The sequence below is a fragment of the Odocoileus virginianus genome, chromosome 18 (assembly GCF_023699985.2).
Source record: "Odocoileus virginianus isolate 20LAN1187 ecotype Illinois chromosome 18, Ovbor_1.2, whole genome shotgun sequence".
NCBI lineage: Eukaryota > Metazoa > Chordata > Mammalia > Artiodactyla > Cervidae > Odocoileus > Odocoileus virginianus.
The window spans coordinates 45,516,644-45,542,549 of record NC_069691.1 but is presented as its reverse complement, the minus strand read 5'-3'; the positions used below and the strand labels follow the sequence as shown (position 1 = coordinate 45,542,549).

The 25,906-nt window shown below is 35.9% G+C and overlaps 1 protein-coding gene across 9 annotated transcripts in view; it reads right to left on the bottom strand.

Annotated features, from left to right (window-relative positions):
* The window catches only part of HMBOX1 (homeobox containing 1), a 208,239-nt gene that overhangs the window by 112,014 nt on the left and 70,319 nt on the right, over positions 1-25,906 (bottom strand). For all 9 annotated transcript variants that reach the window (XM_070480639.1, XM_070480644.1, XM_070480637.1 and 6 more), the window contains exons 2-4: positions 19,181-19,260; positions 11,467-11,943; positions 4,029-4,114 (exon numbers count right to left, since the gene is read on the bottom strand). In XM_070480639.1, coding sequence (XP_070336740.1) covers positions 4,029-4,114; positions 11,467-11,943; positions 19,181-19,203 — 586 coding nt within the window. In that variant the 5' untranslated portion in view covers positions 19,204-19,260. The remainder of the gene's footprint in view (positions 1-4,028; positions 4,115-11,466; positions 11,944-19,180; positions 19,261-25,906) is intronic.

Here is a 25,906-nt window from a genome sequence, read left to right as displayed (position 1 = left end):
CCATTGTTAGTGAGAATTTTGAAACTTGCCCGATCTCTTACAGGGGTAAAAATCCACTCTTGGTGGGAGCAGCTGTGACTCTGTGAAAGAAGCTACAAATAACATGCTGGGAAATTCAGCAGGCACTGTTATTATATCCTGTTTATACTGTCATTTTTCCTATCAGTAGGATATTATTTATACAGACCCCACCCATGAACTTCTTGTTTATCTTATTATAGAAATCCTCCAAATCTATAAAAAGAAGCCTCTGTATTTTGTTTCTGGAACAAGCACACGTGTGGTAATTTTGCACCTCACTACACATTTTTATTTAGCATTTCCTTTTGTTATGCACCACTCGTTCTCATTTTTACCCAAGGCTGATTTATTTCATTATGTCACATACTGGAGTTAAACTTAACTGACTTTAACAGACTCCAATCTAGGACAGATTCCAGGGCACCGTATCTTTTACGTTGGGGGAGATTTCATCAGGAAGCTATTCTTCTAAGATACATTTGACTAATTTGTTAAACAGGCAGAAAAATGTGCCAATATACTAATCAGGTGCCCCAGTGAGTGAGCCCCAAGTGCCTAGAAGCCTTCCTAACTTTGGCTTCTTTATCTTAGCTGTGTCAGTTATGAGGGCTAAGCTTTACACTAGTTCTCACTAACTCACTATCCTCTAGCTGGATCTCTCTTCTGGAACGAAAAGTATTGCTCCTGAGTTTAGTTGGATGGTTAGACAGGCTGGGTGGGAATGTGACATAGATATACATGAGAAATACATGAATTCAGTAAGCAGACCAAAGGGACAATGAACCAATCTGGTTATAAATCATCCTCAATCCCCTGCCTAACATAAACAATTGAATTAAAGTAGATAAAAGAAAAATGCAAATCCCTTAAGGGAAGAAATTCATACTGTGTTTGTTGAGCAAATAAGTATTTCCAGAGGGGAGACATCACTGGAGAAAGTCACACTGGATAAATTTTCACATGTATACCTTGTGTTAGCTTCACTAGTACTCCTTCTCTAGGGAAACGTGAGATCTTCAGAGTATGTGCAATGCTAGACTCTTTGAGAATGTATAAAGATCTTTGCTTTTAAAGACTACTACTCTAAAATGCAGAACTGAAATGAAACTTAACCTCTCAGGGTGGTAAACTAAGTGTTAATTTCAGGCAGAAAAGAGAGGTCTACATGGGCTACAGTGATCAAAGAAGTCAGAATGAGGATAGTAACAGAAGTAATGTTGATAATAGGTTCCCTGGTGGTTCAGTGGTAAAGAATCCACCTGCCAATGCAAGAGACTCCAGTTCAATCCCTGGGTCGGGAAGATCCTCTGGAGAAGGAAATGGCAACCCACTCCATTATTCTTGCCTGGGAAATCCCACAGACAGAGGAGCCTGGCGGGAGATAGCCTACGGGGTCACAAAGAGTCAGACATCACTCAGCAACAACAACATTGATTAACAGGAATTGTTAAGACCAGGGTGAGCAGATGAAGGCAAGCTAGGCACAGTCAATGATCAGTGAGCATCCAGGTGAAGATACAGAAATGGCAAGTAGCTAAATCCAGCTAGCAAGGATACTGAAAACAAGATGGCTATAAACAGCAGGCTGGAGTAGATTATAAAGAACTTCATTTTCCATACAATGGAGAACCAAAGATACATGAATGAACCCAAGTTTTGACTAGGAATGAAGAGGAGGAAGAACAATTTGGGATGAGGCAGAAATGAGGGGAAGAAGTTTTTAATAGTACCAAATCCTATGATTACAGTGGCAAAAGTCCATGTGTTCTAACAGATAACACATGGAAAAATTTCAACTCTTGCTTTCAAAAACAAGAGATGGCATCATGACAACTGCCACTGACTGAGACAATCAATGCTAGACAATGTGAATCCATGGCAGTTAATATCAGGAAAGCTCACTAGTTTCCTAGAATACTACTTCTTATTGCAAATCACCTGGCGATCTGGTTAAAATGTAACTTCTGATTCAGTAGGTTTGCTGCTGCTACTGCTAAGTCATGTCAGTCGTGTCCGACTCTGTGTGACCCCATAGATGGCAGCCCTCTAAGCTCCGCCTTACCTGGGATTCTTCAGGCAAGAACACTGGAGTGGGTTGCCATTTCCTTCTCCAATGCGTGAAAGTGAAAAGTGAAATTGAAGTTGCTCAGTCGTGTCCGACTCTTTGCGGGTCAGACATGCAGACCACATGGACTGCAGCCCACCAGGCTCCTCCGTCCATAGAATTTTCCAGGCAAGAGTACTGGAGTGGGTTGTCATTGCCTTCTCCATTAGTAGGCTTAGGGTGGTACATTTCTAAGAATTCCCCAATACTGCTATCCCATGGACTATATTTTGAATAGCAAGATGCTAAAACATCTTTAATTTCCCTTTCGAAAAAGGCAGTATTTGATGTATGGTATAGCTAATGCCTCAGATATGTCTAAGAAATTCCTTTTAGAGGTACTGTATTATAATTTTCATCAACATCTGATGGGTTTCAAAAGACACTATTTTAAAGGTCCAAGATGATTCAAGATTCAGGGTATTCAAGAAATTCAGAAATATTTCCACTTGGGCAAAATCAACTTTATCATGCTGCTTATAACACTATAGTTTTGTCTTTTTTCTCTTTTTTAGGCTGGCAAACTAGAAGATACTATTGCATCTAATCTTGGGGGCTGAATTAAAAGTCCTGAGAGACAACTGATCTTTCCACAGTGCACATCAGTGGGTTTTGGTAAAACCCACCTAACCTGCCCTTACAATGCCCTTAGCACCATACCTTAATCCCTGAAGATAAAAGTAACATTTTAAGCATCCTATTGAAAAACTGAAGATTACAAAAATTAGATTCATAAATAGTTCTAGAGGAAGGGACATGCCTTTAACTTTTTTTTAAACCATGAACAGAAGTATCATTTATAAAAATACTTTACTAGTGTAATATGTTACACACATATTAAGACTAGGTGACCTTAGATTCTTGGGGTGAAATTTAAGACTTCCAAAATCTCGTTTCATTTTTAACCAAATGGTCAGTAACAATGTTTGAGGAAAATGTATCAAAGTCTAGAGAACAGAAATAACATCTTAAAATTGGAAGGTGTTGTTGAAGACCAGATTCAACTATTTCAATGTATTAACAGAAGAAACTGAGGTGCAAAGGCTAAAAAGGCCAAAGTCGCATAGTTGCTACTGGAATGTTAAAAAAAAAAAAGAAGGGGAGGAACAAATTATTTTTTTTATCTGTTAATATACAACACACAACAATATATCAACTACAACATGTATGTAGTTGAAAGAGTTTCTGGTTCCTCTCATGACTAAGACATAGCTGATTTTACTAAGCTCTTAGAAATTACTGATATCCGAAAAAAGAAGACTACAGACCAACAAAGAAAAGACATGCTACCCCCAAATTTAAGAACTTCATAAAAAATGCAATCTGAATAGAAAATGACACATATACACCACATACTCAGGATGGGGCTGCTGTTGGTTGAGTAATGGGATGGGATATAAAAAAAAATAGGGAGAAAACACTGGTAATTCTTATCTTCTCAGTAATGGTTTGAGAATATACATTTTCTTTCACATATGGAAAAGTGGTTAAAAAACACAACTTCCTTCACTCCCATGAATCTTTTTTTTAATTGGTAAAATCAAGTAGATTTGGAGGACTGTAAAGCTTTTAAAAATATGAAATGTAGAAAGCAGTTGGATGTGCATGTGTCATAAGCTCTGTCACAATTACAAGAAAACCAGAGAATCCTTTTTACTCATAAAATAGGGAATTTTGTGCTTATTACAAATGCTATAAAATTTACTAGCACAAGATAAAAAAAAAATCACTGGAGAAGTTCCAAGATATCGGAGACAATGGGTTTTAAATCACAGGCATACATTATTATGCCTAAGTTGACAGATCTGCACTGCAATGCAGAAATGCAAGCAATATTCCAACATCTGCACTAGAAGGCAGAGACTAGACAAGATTCCAGAATAAAGGGCTCTTCAGCTCTTACCTGTTACCTGTGCAACAACTGCTTGGGAAATCCTCCGATTGGCAAGAAAGGCTTTGATTTCCTCTTTTATCACACTGCTGTCCCTCCTAACAAAAACAGAAGACAAGACCAACAATGTATGTTGAAGGTAGAAATCCTCATCTTTGCTAAGAAAGGTGAAGCAGAGAGGTGGGGAGAACATAGAAAGAAAGGACACAAAAATAAAGGTAAAACAGACCAAGCTTGTGGGAAAATATGAAATTAAAACAAACCAAGAAACACCAAATATTCAAGTCCTAAAACAGCACACCATCAGACAGACGCTTTAGTGAATGCCACAGTAGATGTAAGTCTCATACCAGAGATGGTTAATCGCATGCTGTGTATAATTCACATTAGGAACAAGCTGCCATATGGTATATGCAAATTTTCATTACTGGGGAATGAATGTATCTTATACAGACAGAAATCCTAGAAAAATAAAAAGCAGCAACAACAACAACAAAAATCAGTTGTGAGTAGATTGTGGTTTTGCATGTTAACTATGCAACTGCATAAATCATGTTTAGTTCATTTGAAAACCTTTGTCAAAGGAATAGAAATCATCATTCTCACGACCGCTAAAATGCTGGCCATTTTAAGGCGCTTTTTTGCCTTTTAATTTGCCTTCTTTGTCCTTAACAAACCAAAAATATTTTAGGCAGGGTAGGCTGAATATAAAATTCTAGTATAAAAGACACATTAATGTCCTAATACATGTAATACACAAGATACTTAATACTTAAAACTATACTATATTCTATGTCCTTGACATTACATATCATAGACCTAATTTTTCCTCCACTAAGACTCTTATAAATTTTTACTTATTTAAAAGTTCAAGAAATTCTCAAAAAGACTAGACATTCACTAGAATGACAATGAATGGGAAGACGGTTTCTCTACCAGGACAAAGATAATACTTCAGTGAAAATTATACCTAAAGCCTTAAAACTAATCAATTTCTCTTCAAATGTTCAAAAGAATCACACAAATGGATTTTTTTGTTCAAGCTCAAAAGTAACTAAATAGTGGTAACTTATGGTCTAATGCAGGTGATCAGCAAACTATGGCCCATAGAATAAATTTGGCCTCCCATCTGTTTTCATATAACCTGTGAGCTAAGAGTAGTTTCCACAGATGAACATTTGCAATCGATTTGATGACAGGGAATACTAACTTTGAACATGAATCAGGCAAAATATTATCCCCTCCTCACCAAAAAATTCTATTATTCTCTATAGGCCTGTATCTTAAAGATGGTATTTGATGATCAATTATTATTCTATATTGAATTTTGCAAATAAAAATTTGTGATCATTTGTTTTCTCTCTTGTAAGTATCTATATCATGTCCTCGATTTGGCCTCTTGACCACAAAGTATAAAATGTTTTCCATCTCTTTACAGAAAAACTCTGTGGACTCCTGATCTCAGACAAAGGGACCGTGAAATCTTTATAAATTGCTTTGTGAATCACAGACTCCTGACTGGAGCTCAAGTCTCTCTACAGATTATCTGGAATGAAAAAAGTGAAGTATCCTATTCCCAAAGAATCAGCAGTGATTTACTCAAGCAGATTGGCAGTCCTTTGCTGAGGAGGAGCTAAGTGTTCTGTTGGTGAATTTCATGTTCCCTTTCAGGAATTCTGGAAAAGAGCAGAGAAGTGATGGTAGGGACAGCTTCCAATCTGGAGCTCCACAGTCTACTCTTCATCCACTGGTTGGAAATCCTAATCAAAAAGATTCCCAGAGGAAGAAAATAAAGAATCAGCAGCCTAATCCAGTACTTAAAGCTTCTCGTACTAATCTAGATATTGGCCAAATTCCTTCCAAAATGCTTATTTATACTGGAAACATTTCTTTGAAAAATATGCATTCGTATTTTGAAATTATGTATCTGAAAGAAAAGGACACAATACATTTAAAGGTCAAAATACCCATCTACATTACCATCTGGCTCTTAAATATCCAACCACAGTCAGTAGAGCAAGAGATAAACTTCATCAGTAGCTATTTCAACCGGTTTATGTAAATAGAACAACCAAATTGTTTGGTTTCTCATACAGATGCAAAATTAAGCTGAAAAAATTTAAGTAAAGCGTTGCATTCCAATGTACAGAATGTCCTTCTAGGGAAATGAAAACTGAATTTAAGAGGGTTTCTAGTAAGGTTAAATAAAAATATGCTTTTGTGGGGAAAATGATGAAATGTTATTTTCTTGACTACTGATTTAAATTGGAATCTAAATCAATTTATTAAAATCAATTTCTCCTCAAGTAGAGACTAAGTTATAAGGAGGAGATAACACTCAATTATTTCAACAGGGCACATCCAGTTTGTGAATTATTCACAGCCCTGCAGTATGATATTACCAATCACTGCAGCAAGACAGAAGGAACCCCAAAAGTCTGCAAAGGAGCAGAAGTTCACTTAACCCTCTCAGAGATTCTATTTTTAGATATGTGGGAAGTTTCTAAATATCCATAATGAGTTTAAAAAACTAAAAACAAAAACCTCTTTACTCAACTGCTTTACCAGAAAGAAGCTTTTTCAAACTGAAGAAAAACAAAACTTAGAAGATAAAGGGTGTGCTTGGGCAAGTCATGTAATAAAGTTAGTTTCATCATCTGGTAAAATAAGAAGAGTAACATGTCCCCTACCCCATCACAAGGCTTTAAAGATTTTTCTCCAAGCACTGAAATTAAAATTAAATGAAAATTATTATCAAATGTGTGTACATAATATATAAAATTTTAAAATTCTTCAGTGTAAGACTTTTTGAAACTGTAAAAGCATTATATAAACAATGACTATCATTTTATAATATGCCAGAGAGAACTCAAGGAAAAAAAGAAACAAATGATCTAGTATAAGTACATAAGATTGAAGTTAACATCTGTATTGGATATTTTAAGGCACCATGAAAAGATTTCTATAAAGTCATTTTAGATGCAAGTGTTTTGTCATTTAGTTGGTTTCACTAGGTATTTCCAAAATAGTAACAGCATTTAACTTTCACTGTGTTCAGTTCTCTTATGTTATTTCAAAAACTTCCACCCTACTGGGTTAAATTTGTTCTCTAAGCTTTCACATATTCTCCCTCATTCTTTCCACCTTCTTGAACAAACGACCTGCCACTCCTAATGTCCACATCATATCCTACGAAATTACTGATTTCTTGGTGTGAAAATTCCTTCATTTACTCCAAATTTGTCTCATCTCTTATGCCTTATTTCCTCTGTCTAAAATTTGACATCTTTAAAAACAATGTATCCACTTTTCCACCCTTACAAACTCTCACTCTCCTCATGATTTCTACTCCTCCAGTCTTATGGAGTTCAGGTGAAGTGTAGGCTGATCTTTTCTTGATTCCATAGCTTACTTCTAAGATAAGCTACCACTCTACTTCGATCTAATCACTTAGATACACTCAGTAATGCCTCTTCATGAAGGCACCCTTTTTAAAAGACATCTTAAAATAATAATCACCATCTAATCAGAGTTCTTGCTGATCCTCAGAGCTAAAAAAGATAGTTTCCTCTAATAGCTAACTTTAACCATTTCAAATATACATACCAATATATTACATGTGATTCTGTATTACAGTAGTTCCTGATCTGGTCTTATCTCTACTAGCAAAGTCCCTGAGCACAAAGATTGTGTCTTATTCATTATGGAGTTTGCATATATTAGAGCTTAATTTGCTCCATAAATGAACAAACCTGAAGTTAAAGATAAAAGGTTGTAAAATGGAAAACCTGATGTAAATAATTTATTAAAAAGAGCTCTAAATTCCTAATGTTAAATATGTTTAAGCTTCCCAAAACAGAATGGAAGAGAGTTATGCATACTAGCTCAAAATGGTAATGCCTTCTTTTCTGGAACACAGGTATTAAAGACTGAATGTTTAAAAGTTGCATGTTTTAGGATCTTCCACATTCTCTTAGTTGACATACACTACACATTCTTTAAGACCTCTTAAAAGTAGTCATCTATCTCAAGACTTTCAGAGGTGGAGCAATACCTACCAATACAGAGTATTTCACTGGTGGAGAAACATAACTACACACCATTCTTTCACACATGAATAGGAAGCTGCTCCCTTTAACTTCTACTCATGGAGATAAAGCATAATTTAGAAGCTTACAAGATAATATTAAAACAAAATCTACTCTGTATGTATAAACAACATGGTAACTGAATACTATGTCCTATAGAACATAAATCCCTACCTACACAAGTAAATAATCTATTAGGCATATAGATAACCAACTCGGAATAATGTCTCAGAATCCTAGATAAAATACTAAACACTCATGAAATTTAGTATGTGGGTAGTCAGAAATAACATCTTTTATATGACAAATTAATTCTGATAAGCCTGATTTCAATTGTTATTTTATACATACACAGTAAGATAATACACTTTAGTAGATATACACCATTAGCAGATATACATATACACCTATATATAAACATATATACTAATAGATGCATTTTAAAAATATTAACATGTAAAATCAGTCTTTATCCTAGCTCTTGGTTTTAAAGTCCTTCCTAAAATGTTATACTAAACAATTTATTGAGAATCCACATTCTAGTTTCCCTTTGATTTTTTCAAAACCCTGATCAATCCAAAAATGGACAAAGTAGAAGCTACTTTCTTTCAAATTAATCAAATTTAAAAAAATCTTCTTTTGTATACTTTAAAATTTTTAGGAGTTCAGTTTGTGGACCCAATGGATTATGAGATTTGAAAGCTAAATCTTACAGTTGAGTGCTCTGGAGGCTGGCTAATGTGAGCATGAGAGTGAATTACATGTGACCTATGTAGGAAAGGAAGCAGGAAGGCATTTAGGTATCCATTCTCCCTACCTAGAGTACAGCCCTCTGCATCATCAGAGTGTGGAGTGGGCAAAGGGGAGTGGAGGCCTATGTGGGGACAGCGTACTCAGAAAGATTCACTGCTCAAAACTCATTCTCTGACATTCGACCAAATAAAAATTCATTCAGCTACCCAAGGGACTGACTTGAAGTGACAAATATCACTTGGGGGGAGAGTGGAGGATAAGTACACTAAGGCTTTCACACTTTGTCTTGAGTTATATTAATGATCATTCCTAAAATTTTACTTAAATCTACACACAAGAAAAATGTATTTACAGAGGTAACAGATACCAGTGACAGACACACTGGTAATAAAGACATGGGTTAGAATTGAGCTCTGCCACTTAAGTTTTCTTGGGTCAAGTTATTTTTGTGTATCTTAATATCTCTGTTCTACCTCACATATAGCATGGTTGTGATAATTAAAAGTGAAACAGTCATGCAAAAAAACTTCTCCCTCAAACCTGAGGGCTGTGATTATTTGTAAACTTGAGATAAATGGGAGATGGGCACAAAGGAAGAGTGAAGGTGTGGGTGAGGGTGCAACGGCAGAGGACCACAGAGCGCCGGAAGGATCAATGAGACCGCTAGATGATCAGAGGCCAGCATAGGAGCAGTTCTAAGAAAGAAGTCATAAAACAGCCCACCTATGCAACAAGGGGTGGTATGTAAACTAAGTGTTGGTAACAATTACAAACACACACACATGTATCTAATGATGAAACTTGAATGTGTGTACTTGCTGGATTTAACCACAAACCCTGTTGTCAAGCTTTTAGACCATTATACTCAAGTTTCAGACTCTGGACAACCTTCCAGAGACTTGTTAAAAATAAACTTCCCAAACTTCCCATTAGTCTAAAACACATCTGGGAATTAACTAATGCTTTTAAAGTTCACTAAAACTGATTAATTACAGCAACAACAACAACAAAAAGGCTAGCATCCTAACAAATTTTATTGTTGATACCCACTCTGCTTAGGATAATTAAAAACTAACCTTGTTACATGTTAACTATTAAAGTAACTTCCATTTGCCCAAACGATCCTCTCTCTCAATCTTGACAGTGATGTAGATGTTAAATTCAAACTGAACATATAAACTTCGGCCAGCTGTTTAAGCAAGGAAAATGAATGAAAAGCCACACTGATGTTTTATACTTTTAAGTTTTACAAAGCTTAAATAACAGGTCCTGTAGGTTCTCTATGAAACCATTCATTATAGTAATTACATTGGAATCTAGATACAACAGTCTATTTAGCCCAGAATTCCCTATATGGCAGTTCCACCCTAAATGTAAATTCAGGACAGTTTGTTCAAAAGATTATTTTACCTTTGTGGTACTACAGACCTTTCAGATGGCAATATTAAGTCACCATTATACTATCTTAAACTCCTACAGTCTTATAGAAGAACTACAACTCATAATTATAGGCTAAAATTTTACTTCTGACATATTCCTGCTACAGTTTCTTTCATATAAACCACAACGAATCTATCTGCAGGCTCTCCTCCCTACAACAGCAGTGCTAATCTACTGAAAATGCTTTTATCTCTTTCCTACAGACCTCTAAAAAAAATCCTTTAATTTCTACCATGTTAAACATAAAATCACGTACATGGAATTCAAATCTCCCCCAAACCTGTACCGCCCCCCCAATATACTATTCTTATCACCATATATAGCCAATCTGCAGTTCTTAGAAGACTAAACATGTCTTGCCTTTTCTACCTTAACTTTAAACAAACTTCCTATATTTCAAAACAGAAGCTATCCTTTAATGTTTAGCTCAAATTCATTTATTCACTTGACATAATAAGCCCTTAACATGTGCCAAGGACAGTTCTAGATCCTGGAGACACAAGAACGGGAAGCACAGCAGTGCTGCCCTCAAAGTGTCTCAGCTTCAGGGTGAAGCCCTTTAATTACCTCTGTTGAAACTGGACTTCTTCAGGGTTTCAAACTCAAGGTGCTTACACTTATCTTGTAATAGATGACATTAAATTTGTGTGTGTGTGTGTGTGTGTGTGTGTGTGTACAGCATCTACTGCGAAAATCAGAACTTCAGTTTCTTAAGAATAGAAACCATGTCTATTTTTCTTAAGAACACTGCTTTTTAAATAATAGATGCTCAAAATTAGTTTGTCAATTGGCATGTTGGAGGGAAAAATTAAAAAGTATACATATTATTACAAAAACATCCTACCTCTCAGAGAAAGTACTTACAATGCATTTAAGGCTTACAGCGTATTTGTTAGCAACTCATAAAATTCAGATGTTAGAAATTAGAGCCATAGAGAAGGCTAACCTTTGCTTAGATAGCAGAATGGAAAAGACTTATAAAGCAGCAAAGAGAAAGAACTTAGGTAGAGAAAAAAAATTTTTGAATTAAAAACATAAAGATTTTAATTTTTTTCTTTATCACCTAAGGGGAAGTTCTCATATGTAAAGAGCTGAAATACAGCTTTATTACTCAAAATCAGTCTAAGCACATAGATATTTGGAGGACTCTAAATAAGAAAGAAACTAACCTCATTAATTCCTCCACTTTATCATCTACATCTAGGTCCTCTTCTGAGGCTTCGAAACTGTATGACCTCTGACCCATGCTGTTGGCATGGTAGCGAGTTGGTGACATCTTCCCATTGGATGTGGATAATCGCTCGTTATTCTCCCTCCCGTTCTGATTGGTAGTACAAGGCTGTGGGGAAGTGTCGTAACTATTGCTAGGTGACGGGGACATGCCCGAATGCTGGGTCTGCGTGGAAGCTGTAGCTGTAGAGGAAGATGCTGGAACATTGTTGGTACTATTCCCATACGAACTTCCTCCATAACTGGACCTTCTTCCAAACTTGTCGCTATGCTCTTGATCAAGGCGGTCCAGAGTTTCCAAGGCATGGAGAATTTCATGTTTAGTCATTCCAGTACGCCGGAGGCGCTGGAGCAGATCTATCTGCTCTATGGTAAATCTGGGTTCATCTGTATAGTGAGACATGGTTTCCAGCAAACTAAAAAAAATAAAATAAAATAGTCCCTTTATTTATAATATCTACCAAAGAATGCATCATTATGTATTGAGAATGAACACAGACAAAATATTTCTCTATCGATGTCTTTACTGAAAATGACTAAGACATGATTAAGGGTAACATTTTGTTTTATAGGCAAAACTGACCTGTAACTTCTGTAACTTTTATTTGGCATAGACATAAACAATTTGGTAAGCTTAGCCCAAGTAAATAACTTACAACTAGCAAAAATATTTAAATGGAAACATGAGAGGGGCACATAAAAAAACTTAATAAGCACCATTTCACCCACCACTTCGCAATTTCATGAGTATTTCATTTCTGTAAGGTATTCTTTCTATATAGTTATCTCAAGAAATGGATCTTGAGTGGTGTGTCCACAATGAACTATTCATTTTTCGTAGGAAATTGCTTCCATATCATGCTTCCTTTAACTAACACAAGGTACTGTAGTGCACCAGAAAATGCCTCAGAGTCAATGACAATACTAAGTTTAAGGGAATTGTCAAATACCATAAAAATTCTCACCATTCGAATTCCTTTCTTATAAAACTTGACTTTCGTACTAAAGATTCTTTTAAGTGGGAGTTTCTTCTATTTTTATGGTTCTAGTGCCAAATAGGTTGCATGGCATGCAGCAGGCTCTCAGTAAGTGTTTGCTGATGAAAATAAATGTCAAAGAACGTTCTCATCCTTTCCAGGTAAACTTCTACTCTGAGTCAGTTCTAAGCTCTTGGAGATCAGTTTCTCTATCCCTCTATAAGAGGCTTCCCTGGTGGCTCCGAGGGTAGAGAGTCTGTCTGCAATGCAGGAGACCTGGGTTCGATCCCTAGGTCAGGAAGATCCCGTGGAGAAGGGAATGGCAACCTACTCCAGTATTCTCGGCTGGAGAATTCCATGGACAGAGGAGCTTGGTGGGCTACAGTCCATGGGGTCACATAGAGTTGGACATGACTAAGTGACTAACATACACACACACACATCCCTCTATAAAAATTTATTGAATATTCACTCTAGGTCAGCACTGGGCAAGAGTTTCATGTCATACAAGCTCAGTTCCTCATAACACTGAATGGTAATTTTTTTTTTTTTTTTAGTACTGCACTGACTGTTGAGGAAACTAAAGCTCACAATGGTTTGTATCTTGGAAAAAGTCTCATTAAGACATAGGAAAAAAGATTTAAACCTAGATCTTACTGACTCCAAAAGCATGCATATATGGCAGAAATTACTGGAATCAAATGATATGGGACACAGACTTTTGCCCTTTTTTAAGTTTCCAGTTTAAACTACTTAGACAAAACCACTCCACTGAGGGACTAGGAGTTCTAGTAACAGCTTTTTTTTATATTTAAAATCTTTAGTCCATATAGAATTTGTATTTACTTAATGAGTATCAAAAGATTTGAGCTTTATTTTTCCCCAAAAGGATAGTTCACTTGTCCAATATGCTTTATTAAGTAGTACATCTCTTCCTCTCTGGTCTTTTATCATATATAAAAACTCCACACAAATCTGTATCTACCTTTGGAGTGACTGTTTTGTCTTCCAAGTTCTTTTTAAAAAAAGCAGGCAGAAATCTATAATTTTTATGTGAAGTCATTCTAGTTTTAGAGATCAGCTCATTAAAAATAAAAACAGATATTCTATGGGCCTAAAATAATATGCTGCAGGTTGTTTGTCCCCATGGGCCACACTGTCTGCCTTCTGCCTATTCACATTTTCTTTTGCGCTCTTCCAATATTCATTTGTGACAAGCTATTCATCATAAAAATCCTGTCTTCATGATTATTACATTCTTTCCTGTTTTCTTCCTCCAAGATTTTATAATGAAAAATTTTAAACCCATAGAAAAGGTGAAAAAAAAGCTGACAGTGAATGCCTATACACTAATCATCGAGATTTTACCATTAAGTATTTTACTTGCTTTACCACATAATCTATCCATGCTCTAGGCATCCATCCCTCTATTCATTTCATTTTTTGATGCATTTCAAAATCATTTACAGACATCTGTACATCTCTCCTTAAATCCTTCCACATGGAGATCATTAGCTAGAGCTCAGTATTTGTTCAGGTACTTTTTTCTATTGAAGTAAAATTTACATAAAATAAAATATGCAAATCTTACATTCACCATTCTTTGAGTTCTGAGAAGTACATCCACCTGTGAAATCAAACCCCTCGGAAGATACAGAATATTACCCTCACCCCAGGAAGCTCCCTAGTGCTCCTTCCTGGGCAGTCCCCACTCTCTCTCCTCAGAGGCCACTGCTGCTCAGATTTTTTCTCATGACAAAGGTTAATTTTTTCTGTTCCAGAACCTCATACACATGGACTGTCTATGTACTCTTTTGTGTAAGGCCTCTTTCAGTATAAAGTTTTTGAGATTCATCTATGATATTGCATGTATCAGCAGTTTATGATTTTTTATTGCTGAAGAGTACTTTATCGTAGGAATACACCACAGGCTTGTTTGGCCATTCCATTTCAGACGCTTGGAATGCCGGTTACAAGCTATTCTAAAGCTCTGCCTATTACAAGTGTACCACTCTACTAGCTTCCTTGTCAGCTTCATATATCTGCCCTCCCCCATCCCCAACCCATAATCTATCACTGACTAGTTGGGTGAGAGAGAAAAAAACAAAACTTTCAACCAGAGTAATTCATTTATTTTTTCTCCTGACTAATGTCAACAGAAGAGTATACCTTGCTTAACACAAATGCCTACTATTAAAATAATATGCAGTATTGGTAATGTTTTGTTTCATGCTAGTTACGTTATAGGTGCATAATATGTGAACATTTACCAGGTTGTACACTACTGATTTGTATATTTTTCGGTAGGCATATTATATTCAAAATTAGTTGAAAAAGCTGTGTAAACATTTTCTGAATGGCTTATAAGAGACACCTGACACTACAGTTTTATCTTAACCCTCAGCCCTTGGTCCTTTCTAGTGTTTAGTAACATATTAGTTCTTAATCCCAGGAAGTTCTTTTTAAGAGTAGCTGCCAAATCCCCTTAGTAATCCAAATAATTTACCCTTTAACTTACTGATTTGGTAAACTCTTCTTTTCTCTTGAAAATGGAGTTGTTCACTGCTAACTTTAGTCTTCATACTTTCAAAATACATCATAAACAGACCTTATTTTATATATGAGATTTCAAGGACTGTTTTACTTTGCAGACAAAAAAAAAATCAACCATGATATTTTCCTATCCCATTTATATCAGGGCTAATAGTATCCTATATGTAACTCTTCAAACCTCTCTCTGTATGGGGCAGCACTCTGTATATTAGTATACAACTAAAATGAGTTACGTGAATTTAATCTGTTAACTGAAAAGTATCCACTATAAAGCTTATATTAGACCAACCAGAACTAAAGATTCCACAGTATCTAAAACAATGTGTTTATGTCATTTCAGAGTCACTGACTATGGGAACCACTTTATTTTTTGCCATGCTGCATAGTTTGTGGGACCTTGGTTCCCTGATCAGGGATCAAACTCACACCCTTTGCAGTGAAAGTGTGGAGCCCTAAAGGCTGGACCACCAGGGAATTCCCTACGGAAGCCCATTTTAAGAGTGGTTAATTCAAAAGTCTTAAAAGAAGATAAAAGAAGGCACCTATCATTTTGTCCACCTAGAATGTCTATTTCCAACCACACGTTCTTGGAAAGGATGAAAATGAAAAGTGGAAGTGTTAGTAGCTAAGTCATGTCCAACTCTTTGCGACCCCATGGATTACAGCCTGCCAGGCTCCTCTGTCCATGGAATTCTCCAGGCAAGAATAATGGAGTTGTTCCCATTCCCTTCTCCAAGGAATCTTCCCGACCCAGGGATTGAACCTGGGTCTCCTGCACTGCAGGCAAATCTTTACCATACAAGCCACCAGGTAAGCCCTGCCACTCAAAATGCCCTACCTTCTGGCCAATAGTGTGGGCACACAAGGAAACAGCTTTGCTCTTCTCAAAATATTCAGGTTAGAGTAGCAGGAAGATGGACAGTCACTATAACTGTGGTCAGCTGCAAGAAGATGTTAGTCTGGTATATTCCTCACCATGTAGAAGGAGCTAGTTTGTAGGAAAATAAGGCAGGCATAATAAGAAATGCAGGGCAAAGCGGAAAACTCTCCAGTATTCACATTCGTTGTTCTAGTCATTCCTAAGACCCTACTACATCCCTGCTCCTCTTCTTATATTGTTGTGTAACAGCATGAAAGTGAAAGTGTTAGTCACTCAGTCATGTCCAACTCTCTGCAATCCCATGGACTGTAGCCTACCAGGCTCCTCTGTCCATGGGATCCTCCAAGCAAGAATACTGGAATGGATGGCCTATCCCCTCCTCCAGGGGATCTTCCTGACCCAGGGATTGAACTCAGGTCTTCTGCATTGAAGGCAGACTCTATCATCTGAGCCAACAGGGAAGCAGTTTACTTCACACAGACTTCCCTTTATGCTTCACTTTGTTTAAATTAGATGTATGTGCCCTGCACCGAGAGGTCCCTAATACAAAGACATACCTAAAGTAAAAAGATCTACAATTGCGAGAGCAAACTATATGACTGCCCCAGAGCAGGGTGGGATAATGAGCAGGATCAAATCATACAGGTGACACTGAAGGCACAATATTTTATTGAGAAAATGCCAAGATTAGAAGCTCGCTTAGATACTGAGAACAATATTCCGATGTACATTAACATAAACAAAGGCACACATCCTGTCATTTTCAAATTTTATTTCTTACAATTCACCTAGTTTAAGCACATCATCATGAGATTATGGCAATAATGACCTAGAAAGGTCATCTAAGTCCATGATACCAGCAATTCTTTTACAACAGAAAAAGATAACATGTAAAAGCTGAATTAATTTTCCTATATAACACAAGAACTGTTCACAGGATAAGGAACATCTTTCACTTTAAATTACTCATCTGAATGCAGACTCAGGCCAATAATAATTGAAAATGATGTGAGGAGAATTTCGACACTGTAATAACACAGACAATGTTTAAAGCATAAAAGAACAATTAAATTCAGGAATTATGGCTCAGTTCACAAAGTGACATTCTAAAATACCATACTATTAAGACCATAATAGTAAACCCTTTTTACAATTAATTTTATCTCTACCTGTATATGTAAACCCTTCTTGAATAAGTCTTGAGGTTCAGAACGAACTTTAACTAAACCCTAGAAACATGTAGAGGAAAGAAGGTTAAAGCATTCACAAATGCCTAATCTTGGAATCATATGTGCAAAAATGACACAACCACCTTACTTGGAAAGCACCAACAGCTAATAAGATTTTATTGGATAACAGTATTTTCTCGAGCTGGATTTTGGTGTTTTTATCTTGTTATCTAGAATGACTAGGCAAAATATGCTACAGTCATATATTAGTTTTGTCATTCATGGTATTTATTCCATGATGATTTAACACATTATAGAGTCAATCATAATATTAACCAACTAAAGACATACTAAAGGCTCTTCATACTATTTGTGGCACATTACTCTCACAACTATTATTACCATCAAAGGAACGGCAGTTTTAAAGTAAGAAAATGACAAGAGTAAGTAAGAAATGAAGATTTGCTGGGGACTGAGTTTACAATATGGAAAAGTGATTCTGTAACTCAAACCAATGGGAGAACTGACAGAACAAAGGCTATCACTATAGGTAAGAGCATAAAAGTGTTTTCAAAATATATTGATTTTGAGAAAAATAAGATTATATTCAACTTACAATTATACTTTAATAGATCTTAAATTACCACAAATTAAGGTTGAGATTTTTAAATAACAACCATCTACATACAATGGGGAAAATAAAATCCAAGTAAAAACATGAAAGTCTGTAGAGGGAGATATAAATTAGGTGTGGAATCAGAGAACAGGAGACCATTTAGACAAAAATAATTCAATTAACATTTACTGAGATTTCCCCAGTGGCAGTGGCTCACTGGTAAAGAATCCGCCTGCCTATACAGAAGACGCAGGTTTGATCCCTGGGTCAGCAAGATCCCCTGGAGAAGGAAATGGTAAGCCACTCCAGTATTCTTGCCAGGATAATCCCATGGATAGAGGGGCGTGGTAGACTGCAGTCCATGGGGTTGCAAAGAGTCAGACATGATTTAGGGACCAAACAACAACATTTACTGAATAACCTCTGTGTGTCAGACTACATACAAAGTAAAAAGAATGCAACAAGGCACAAATAAGGCAAAATAAGGTAAAAAAAAAAAAAGCCTCACAATGTTTACATTCTAATGTCTATGGAGAACAGCCATTAACAAATAAACTGTACTTTTTAAAACAGGGAAAACTAGGCCCAAAGCAACAGAGTAGTATCCCTTTCCCAAGTACACAGCTGCTTAGCAGCACCTCAGGCCACAGTTCACATCACCTGGTCTATTCCAGAGACTTTCTGATATACTATAAAGTCAACAAGAGAAGAAAAGTGTTTAACAAAAAAAATCTTAGTAACAAGGAAAATCTATCATTATTCTGCTTAGTGGATTACAGAACTGACAACCAAAACAGAAGGAATTTAATTGAAATGTAGACTGAGCCGAATTTTAAAAAATACTTACGTTAAAGATGTACTTAATGAGCTAATAGGTACTTTATCTTCTCTAATATCTGAAATTCCCGGAATACTTTTGTTCAGAGTATTTAATATGAACTAGTGGTTACAGTTGATATCCTAGCACAAAAAAACTCTCAATACCACCATCCAATTTGTATTTTTTACCAGACTCCAAAGAAAGGCTACCAACTGCATTAGCTAATAGGCTTAACTAGGCTTATTATCCCCAGTAGGTAAAGAAAATGGCTATTCGTGCTTATTAGTTTGCATACAAAAGGCAGCACTAAAGTAACATTCTACCAATATCCTGCTTGTCACAAGGAATGTAATACTAGCCATCTGTTTCACAAATTTCTAGGCTATTAAGCGGTTTAAGATTATAAGTAATTTTATGTTCAACTGAAAAATCTATGTTAGACTTCAAAGTTGAAAACAGAAATGGTAAAAGACAAAGGTGATACAGATCTGAAAATTCATTCCTTACCACATAACTATGAAAAAATTATTTCAACTCTACAATTGCCTGCTATCCTTTTTGTACTATAATATAATGATTTCTTAACTTTATTAAAACAATAGAGAAGATAAAAGTTAAGAGAAGAACTAGATACTCACACCACTGGAAAGGAACTGAGCATACTTTACATGAGGTCAATCAATATCCTTGCTAGAGATGATCAGCGTTATTTATCATTCTGCAGAAAAAAAGACAGAAAATTCAGAAACACCTTTAAATACTGAATAAAAATTTTAATTATATAATTTAAGGATTAACAGTTAACATCAGATAATCAGGTTTTTTAAAAAATACTTTTTATTTTTCAAATAAAACATTTGTTTGAAGGAACATTTTAAAAACAGAAAAATACTTTTTAAAGCTTTCAAATTACTCACTTGGAAAAATGAAAATCATCCCTGAAGTTTATCTTTATCTGTTACCAGATACCACCCAAGATTTAAACATGAAATGGATATATATATACACACAATATTGTGACATTCAGAATAACTTGTTGATATTAACTCCAGTGCACTTACGTAGAATCCTATAAACAAAAAACATACCACAGCATGATTGAAGCTAATAGTCTTAACTGGGGGTAAAACCTGGGGTGTAGTTCCAAGCTTATTATTTATTTTGTTGCTGTTTAGTCGCTAAGTCACATCCTTCTCTTTGTGACCCCACGACTGTAGCCCGCCAGGCTCCTCTACCCGTGTGACGTCCCAGGCAAGAATACTGGAGTGGGCTGTCATTTCCTTCTCTAGGCGATCTTCCTGACCCAGGGATCAAACCGACGTCTCCTGCATTGGTGCTGCGATTTACCATTGAGCTGCCAGGGAAGCCCATTATTTATTTTACTGCTAGCCAAATCTTACAGTGACTTAATTTCTTTGAGTCTCAATTCACATCATAAAACAGAGGTAATAGGTAACTACTTCAAAAAGCTACAAGAACTTAAAACATTTTAAAAATGGTGGTGATGAAGTACTTCACAAACTATCAAGTAGCAGGGGCTTTTACTACCAACTTTAAAAAGACACCAATAACAATGTCCATTCTTGAACAGGCTTCAGTTAATAATGGAGCAAGTTCAGTACTTCTATCTTCTGATTTGCATTCTACTGCTTTATTCAGCATTCAGACGCTGTGACCCCGTTCAATTCAGACATAGATCTTAACAAAAAATGAAATCTACTATTCACAGTTTAGGAGCTAAAGATCATGTATTACTGATTGCACTTATTAGCAGTTTCAAACCACAATATATACAGGGAACTATTTCCATTAACTCCAAGTTAATACTAAAAATTAGATGAAAGCCAAAAATGTTGATGTCAAAAACTATCACATTAAAATACACATTCAGAACTGAATTATATTAAGCAAGATCAAAGTGTCTAACAGTGACTAATGATATATGTGAAACGTACACAGTAAAGTTAGAAACCTTTCCCATTTGCGTATTCTAAACTGTAGCTTTAATGAAGTTCCTCCTGTAGTTAATCTTCTTGCTGACGTGAGAAATACTGGTCCTACATGGCAGATATAAAACACAAGAAAACCTCCTAAAAATACTGTTGATTGCATTTCCTAGACAAAACACCAACAAGCAGCCACAACACTGATTATTGGTCAATATATACATATATATATTTTCACTCCTGCTCAAATTTAGTTAAAATATACTAAATACTAGCCCTGAAATAGAAACAAGGTCATAATGTGAGTAAGATATGGTCCCAGCAGTGTAAGAGATTATTAAACTATGCCGGGGGGGGGGGGGGGGGGAGTAAAATAAAAATTTCATACACACACATCTCCATAAAAGGCATTAAGTAATAAGACTAACAATACAAGATTTATGAGCACAGAAATTCAGAAATTAATTGGTTACAGAAAACTGGGAAGACTTTAAGTGAGATCTCAGCTGTTATTTGAAGTTTAGAATAAGACTTCCACCAAATCAAAGTGTGAAGGGAGGTGAGAATCAGTGGAAGAAAAAATCAGGAAGAGGAAACAGTTTAAAAAAGATTATGAAGGATGTTTAGGGACTAAGTAGACCTGTCTTGTTGGCCTTTAACATGTATGTATGAGGAACAGACAGGTAGAAAGGGAGGAATTCCACAGTCTATGGAGGGCTCATAAATGCCTTACAGTATTTCTGATCTTAATTCTATAAATATGAGAATACCACCACAATTGAATCAGACAACCTAGGGGATAAATCACCAAACACCTTCATTTCACAAATGAGGAAACAGATTAAGACACAGATACAGACCTGTATAAGTGCAACTCACTGAATTTATGTCATTTATATTCCAGACATAAATGGACTTGAAGTAATACATAAAAATAAAGCATTCAAAGGACAGAAGATCAAGCAAGTTGCTGTGAGCTCTCTGCTCCCAGGTTCAATAACATAGAGCGTTCCTGGTATAAGAGACAGATTTTTTAAATTGACAGATTAAAACTGTGTATTAAAATCACATCGTTAGAATGGCTATAATTTTTAAAAAGACAGAAAATAACAAGTATTGGCACAGATGTGGATAAAATAAAACCTTTGTGTGCTCTGATGAAAAATGTAAAATGGGGGTACTGCTATGTAAAATAGTATGGTGGTTTCTTAAAAAATTTAAACATAGAATTATCAGAAGATTTGCAACTTCAATTCCAAGTATATATGCAGAAGTGAAAGCAGGGACTCAAAAATATATTTGGACACCCAAGTTCATAGCAGCATAGTCACAAAAGCAAAAAGGTGGAAACAAATATCTATCAACGAATGAATGGCTAAGCAAAATGTGATACATTCATATAAAAGAATATTATTCTGCCTTAAAAAAGAAGGAAATCCTGACATGCTAACATCGATGAACCCCAAAGGCATTATACTAAGTGAAAGAAGCCAGCCACAAAAGGTCAAACACTGTCTAATTCCACTTTTACAAGATATTTAGTCTTCAAACTCAGAGGCAGAAAGTAGAATGGTTCTTAAGGGGGGCTGGGTAAGGAAGAGTTACTGTTTAATGGTGCAAAGTTTTAGTTTGGGAAGATGAGAAAAAGTTCTGGAAGATGGATGACAGTGATGGTTGTACAACAATGTTTATTGTAGTTAGTGTCATGAACTGTTTGCTTTAAAATCGTTAAAATGGTAAATTTTATATTATGTATGCTTTATTACTGAAAAAAAGAGAGTGTTATACTAAAAGAAAACACATATTAAAAGGTATCAGGGATAAAAGTTTAGGGATGCTGGATCATATTTAAGCACCTAGCTATAAAAAGTAAGCTATAAAAGATAAAAAGAAATCACCTACTTATTGGACTTCTCATCTACGATACTTAAAAGAGAAAGAGCTGAATAACATTCACAGATGACTGAGAGAATTCTGTACCAACAAAGCTTACATTTTTATATAAGAAAAACACTGCAAATATGCAAGAATTCAGAGAGTGTATTTTCTCAGTTACCTCAACTGAGACACATAATATAAAAAATTAACAAAAATGTGCAAAAACATTTTTACTTATAAACTACAAGATGAACTGGATAATCTTTGGATCAAAGAAATCAAAATCTTTATTTTATTTGAAATGATTTTAGTGTTCTGCTACATAGGACACACAATAAATATATATTATATATGTGTGTGTGTTTTTCCACATAGAGAAATCTGATCTGTGAAAGAGATCCAGTAATGGTGGTTAGTACAAGTACAGGGTGAGAACTGGACAGATTCAGAAAAGGGTGGGAAGGGGACTGTTCTCACACATCTGTATCATTTTAACCATATGAATGTTATTGCTCAGTTAAGAAATCAAATTAATAAAAATAGGAATTAAGAGCAGGAGCCCACTGAACCCTTTGTAATTCAACACTAACTTGAAGATTATAGCAAACTAATAAGACATAAGAATGAATTAACTGGAATAAATACTGGAATGAAAGAGAAATATATACCTTTTTGCTAATGATCTAAATGAATACCTAAAAAATGTAAGCTAATCTAGTAAAAAAAAAGTTGAAGTTTTTTGTTAAGAAGTATGACACAACACTTTAAATTAATTTAAAAAATTTCCCCTAGTTTAGCAGGAGACATCTAGAAACACAGGAAAAAAAAATACATCAATCATACTAGTAACATTTTTCTAACACTTATAAATAGCTGTATTGAGAAAAAGCCTCCCCCTACAATTAAAGTTTAAAAATAGGGACTTAAAATTAGAAAAAAAAGAAGGCCAAGAACCTCCAAGAAAATGAAACAAAAGGAGAAGACCAGAAGTGGACTTCACTGGCCGGACAACAGAACACACACAAAAGACACTACACAAACCAACACAACACTGGCGTGGGAATAGACACACAGCTGAGTAAAGAGAAAAAGAACTCAGTGATTCCAGAACATGCAAGAAAACACACAAGCCAAAGGCTAAATTTTATTTCAACAAGCTACGATAACTTATCATCGGGCAAAAAACTAGATCTTTATCTTAAATTATATATAAAATTTAAATTCCAGGTGCAATAAACATAAATCTATAAAACTCAGAGACACATTCTACAACAAAATTTAAGAAGATGATATGTCTTTTAAGTATTCTTAACAAAGAGGAGAAACTTTAAAAGGTAGACATAAGAGTTTAAAATTTCCTACTACAAAAAAACCATAAAGAATTTTAAAAAAGATGTCCTTATCATCACAGGGGACTGGAATGCAAAACTAAGAAGTACAGAGATACCTGAAGTAACAGGTAGGTTTGGCCTTGGAGTACAGAATGAAGCAGGCAAAGGCTAAGAGAACACATTGGTCATAGCAAACACCCTCTCCCCACAACACAAGAGAAGACTCTACACATGGACATCACCAGATGGTCAAAACTGGAATCAGACTGATTATGTCCTTTGCAGCCGAAGATGGAGCAGCTCTATACAGTCAGCAAAAACAAGACTGGGAGCTGACGGTGACTCAGATCATGAACTCCTTATTGCCAAAAGCAGACTTAAACTGAAGAAAGTATGGAAAACTACTAGACCATTCAAGTATGACATAAATCAAATCCCTTATGATTATACAGGGGAAGTAATGAATAAATTCAAGGGGTTAGATCTGGTAGACAAGAGTGCCTGAAGAACTATGGAGGGAGGTTTGAAACACTGTACAGGAGGCAATAATTAAAACCATACCCAAGAAAAAGAAATACAAAAATGCAAAATGGTTGTCTGAGGAGGCTTTACAAATAGCTGAGAAAAGAGGAGAAGCAAAAGGCAAAGGAGAAAAGGAATGATATACCCATTTTAATGCAGAGATCCAAATAATAGCAAGGAGAGATAAGAAAGTCTTTCTAAATGAACAATGAAAAGAAATAATGGAAAACAATAGAATGGGAAAGATTAGAGATCTCGTCAAGAAAATCAGATACCAAGGGAACATTTCATGCAAAGATGAGCACAATAAAGGACAGAAACGGTATGGCCTAACAGAAGCAAAAGGTATTAAGAAGAAGCTGGCAAGAATACACATAACTATACGAGCAATGTCTTAATGACTCAGATACAATGATGGTGTGATCACTCACCAAGAATCGGACATCTTGGAGGGTGAACGATGGTGTGATCATTCACCTAGAATCAGACATCTTGGAGGGTGAAGTCACCTAGGCCTTAGGAAGCATTGTACATGAACTGAAAACTTCCAGATGTTCAAGCTGGATTTAGAAAAGGCAGAGGAACCAGAGATCAAATTGTCAACATCCACAGGATTATCAAAAAAGCAAGAGTTCCAGAAAAATATCTGCTTCATTCGCTATGCTAAAGGCCTCTGACTGTGGGGATCACAACAAACTCTGGAAAATTCTTCAAGAGACAGGAATACCAGACGACCTTACCTACTTCCTGTGAAACCTGTATGCAGGTCAAGAAGCAACAGTTAGAACTGGACATGGAATAAAGAGCTAGTTCCAAATAGGGAAAGAAGAACGTCAAGGCTGTATATTGTCACCTTGTTTACTTAACTTATATGTAGAGTACATCATGCAAAATATTGGGCTGGATGAAACTCAAGCTGGAATCAAGATCGCCAGGAGAAATATCACTCACTTCAGATATGCAGATGACACCACCCTTATGGCAGAAAGCGAAGGAGAACTAAAGAGCCTCTTGATGAAAGTGAAAGAGGAGGGTGAAATAGCTGGCTTAAAGCTCAACATTCAGAAAACTAAGATCACGGCATCCGGTCCCATCACTTCATGGCAAATATATGGGGAAACAGTGGAAACAGTGACAGACTTTATTTTCTTGGATTCCAGAATCATTGCAGATGGTGACTACAGCTATGAAATTAAAAGACACTTGCTCCTTGGAAGAAAAGTTATGACAAACCTAGACAGGGTGTTAAAAAGCAGAGACATCACTTTGCTGACAAAGGTCCATGTAGTCAAAGCTATGGTTTATCCAGTAGTCAAGTATGGATATATACTATATAGAAACTATTATATTTGAACTATAAAGAAAGCTGAGTGCCGAAGAACTGATGCTTTTCAATTGTGGTGTTGGAGAAGACTCTTCAGAGTCCCTTGGACTGCAATGAGATCCAATCAGTCAATTCTAAAGGAAATCAATCCTGAATATTCATTGAAAGGACTGACGCTGAAGCCGTAGCTCCAATACTTTGGCCACCTGATATGAAGAGCCAACTTTCTGGAAAAGATACTGATGATAGGGAAAATAGAAGGCAGGAGGAGAAGGGGATGACAGAGGATGAGATGGTTGGATGGCATCACGAACTCGATGGACATGAGTTTGAGCAAGCCCCGGGAGATGGTGAAGGACAGGG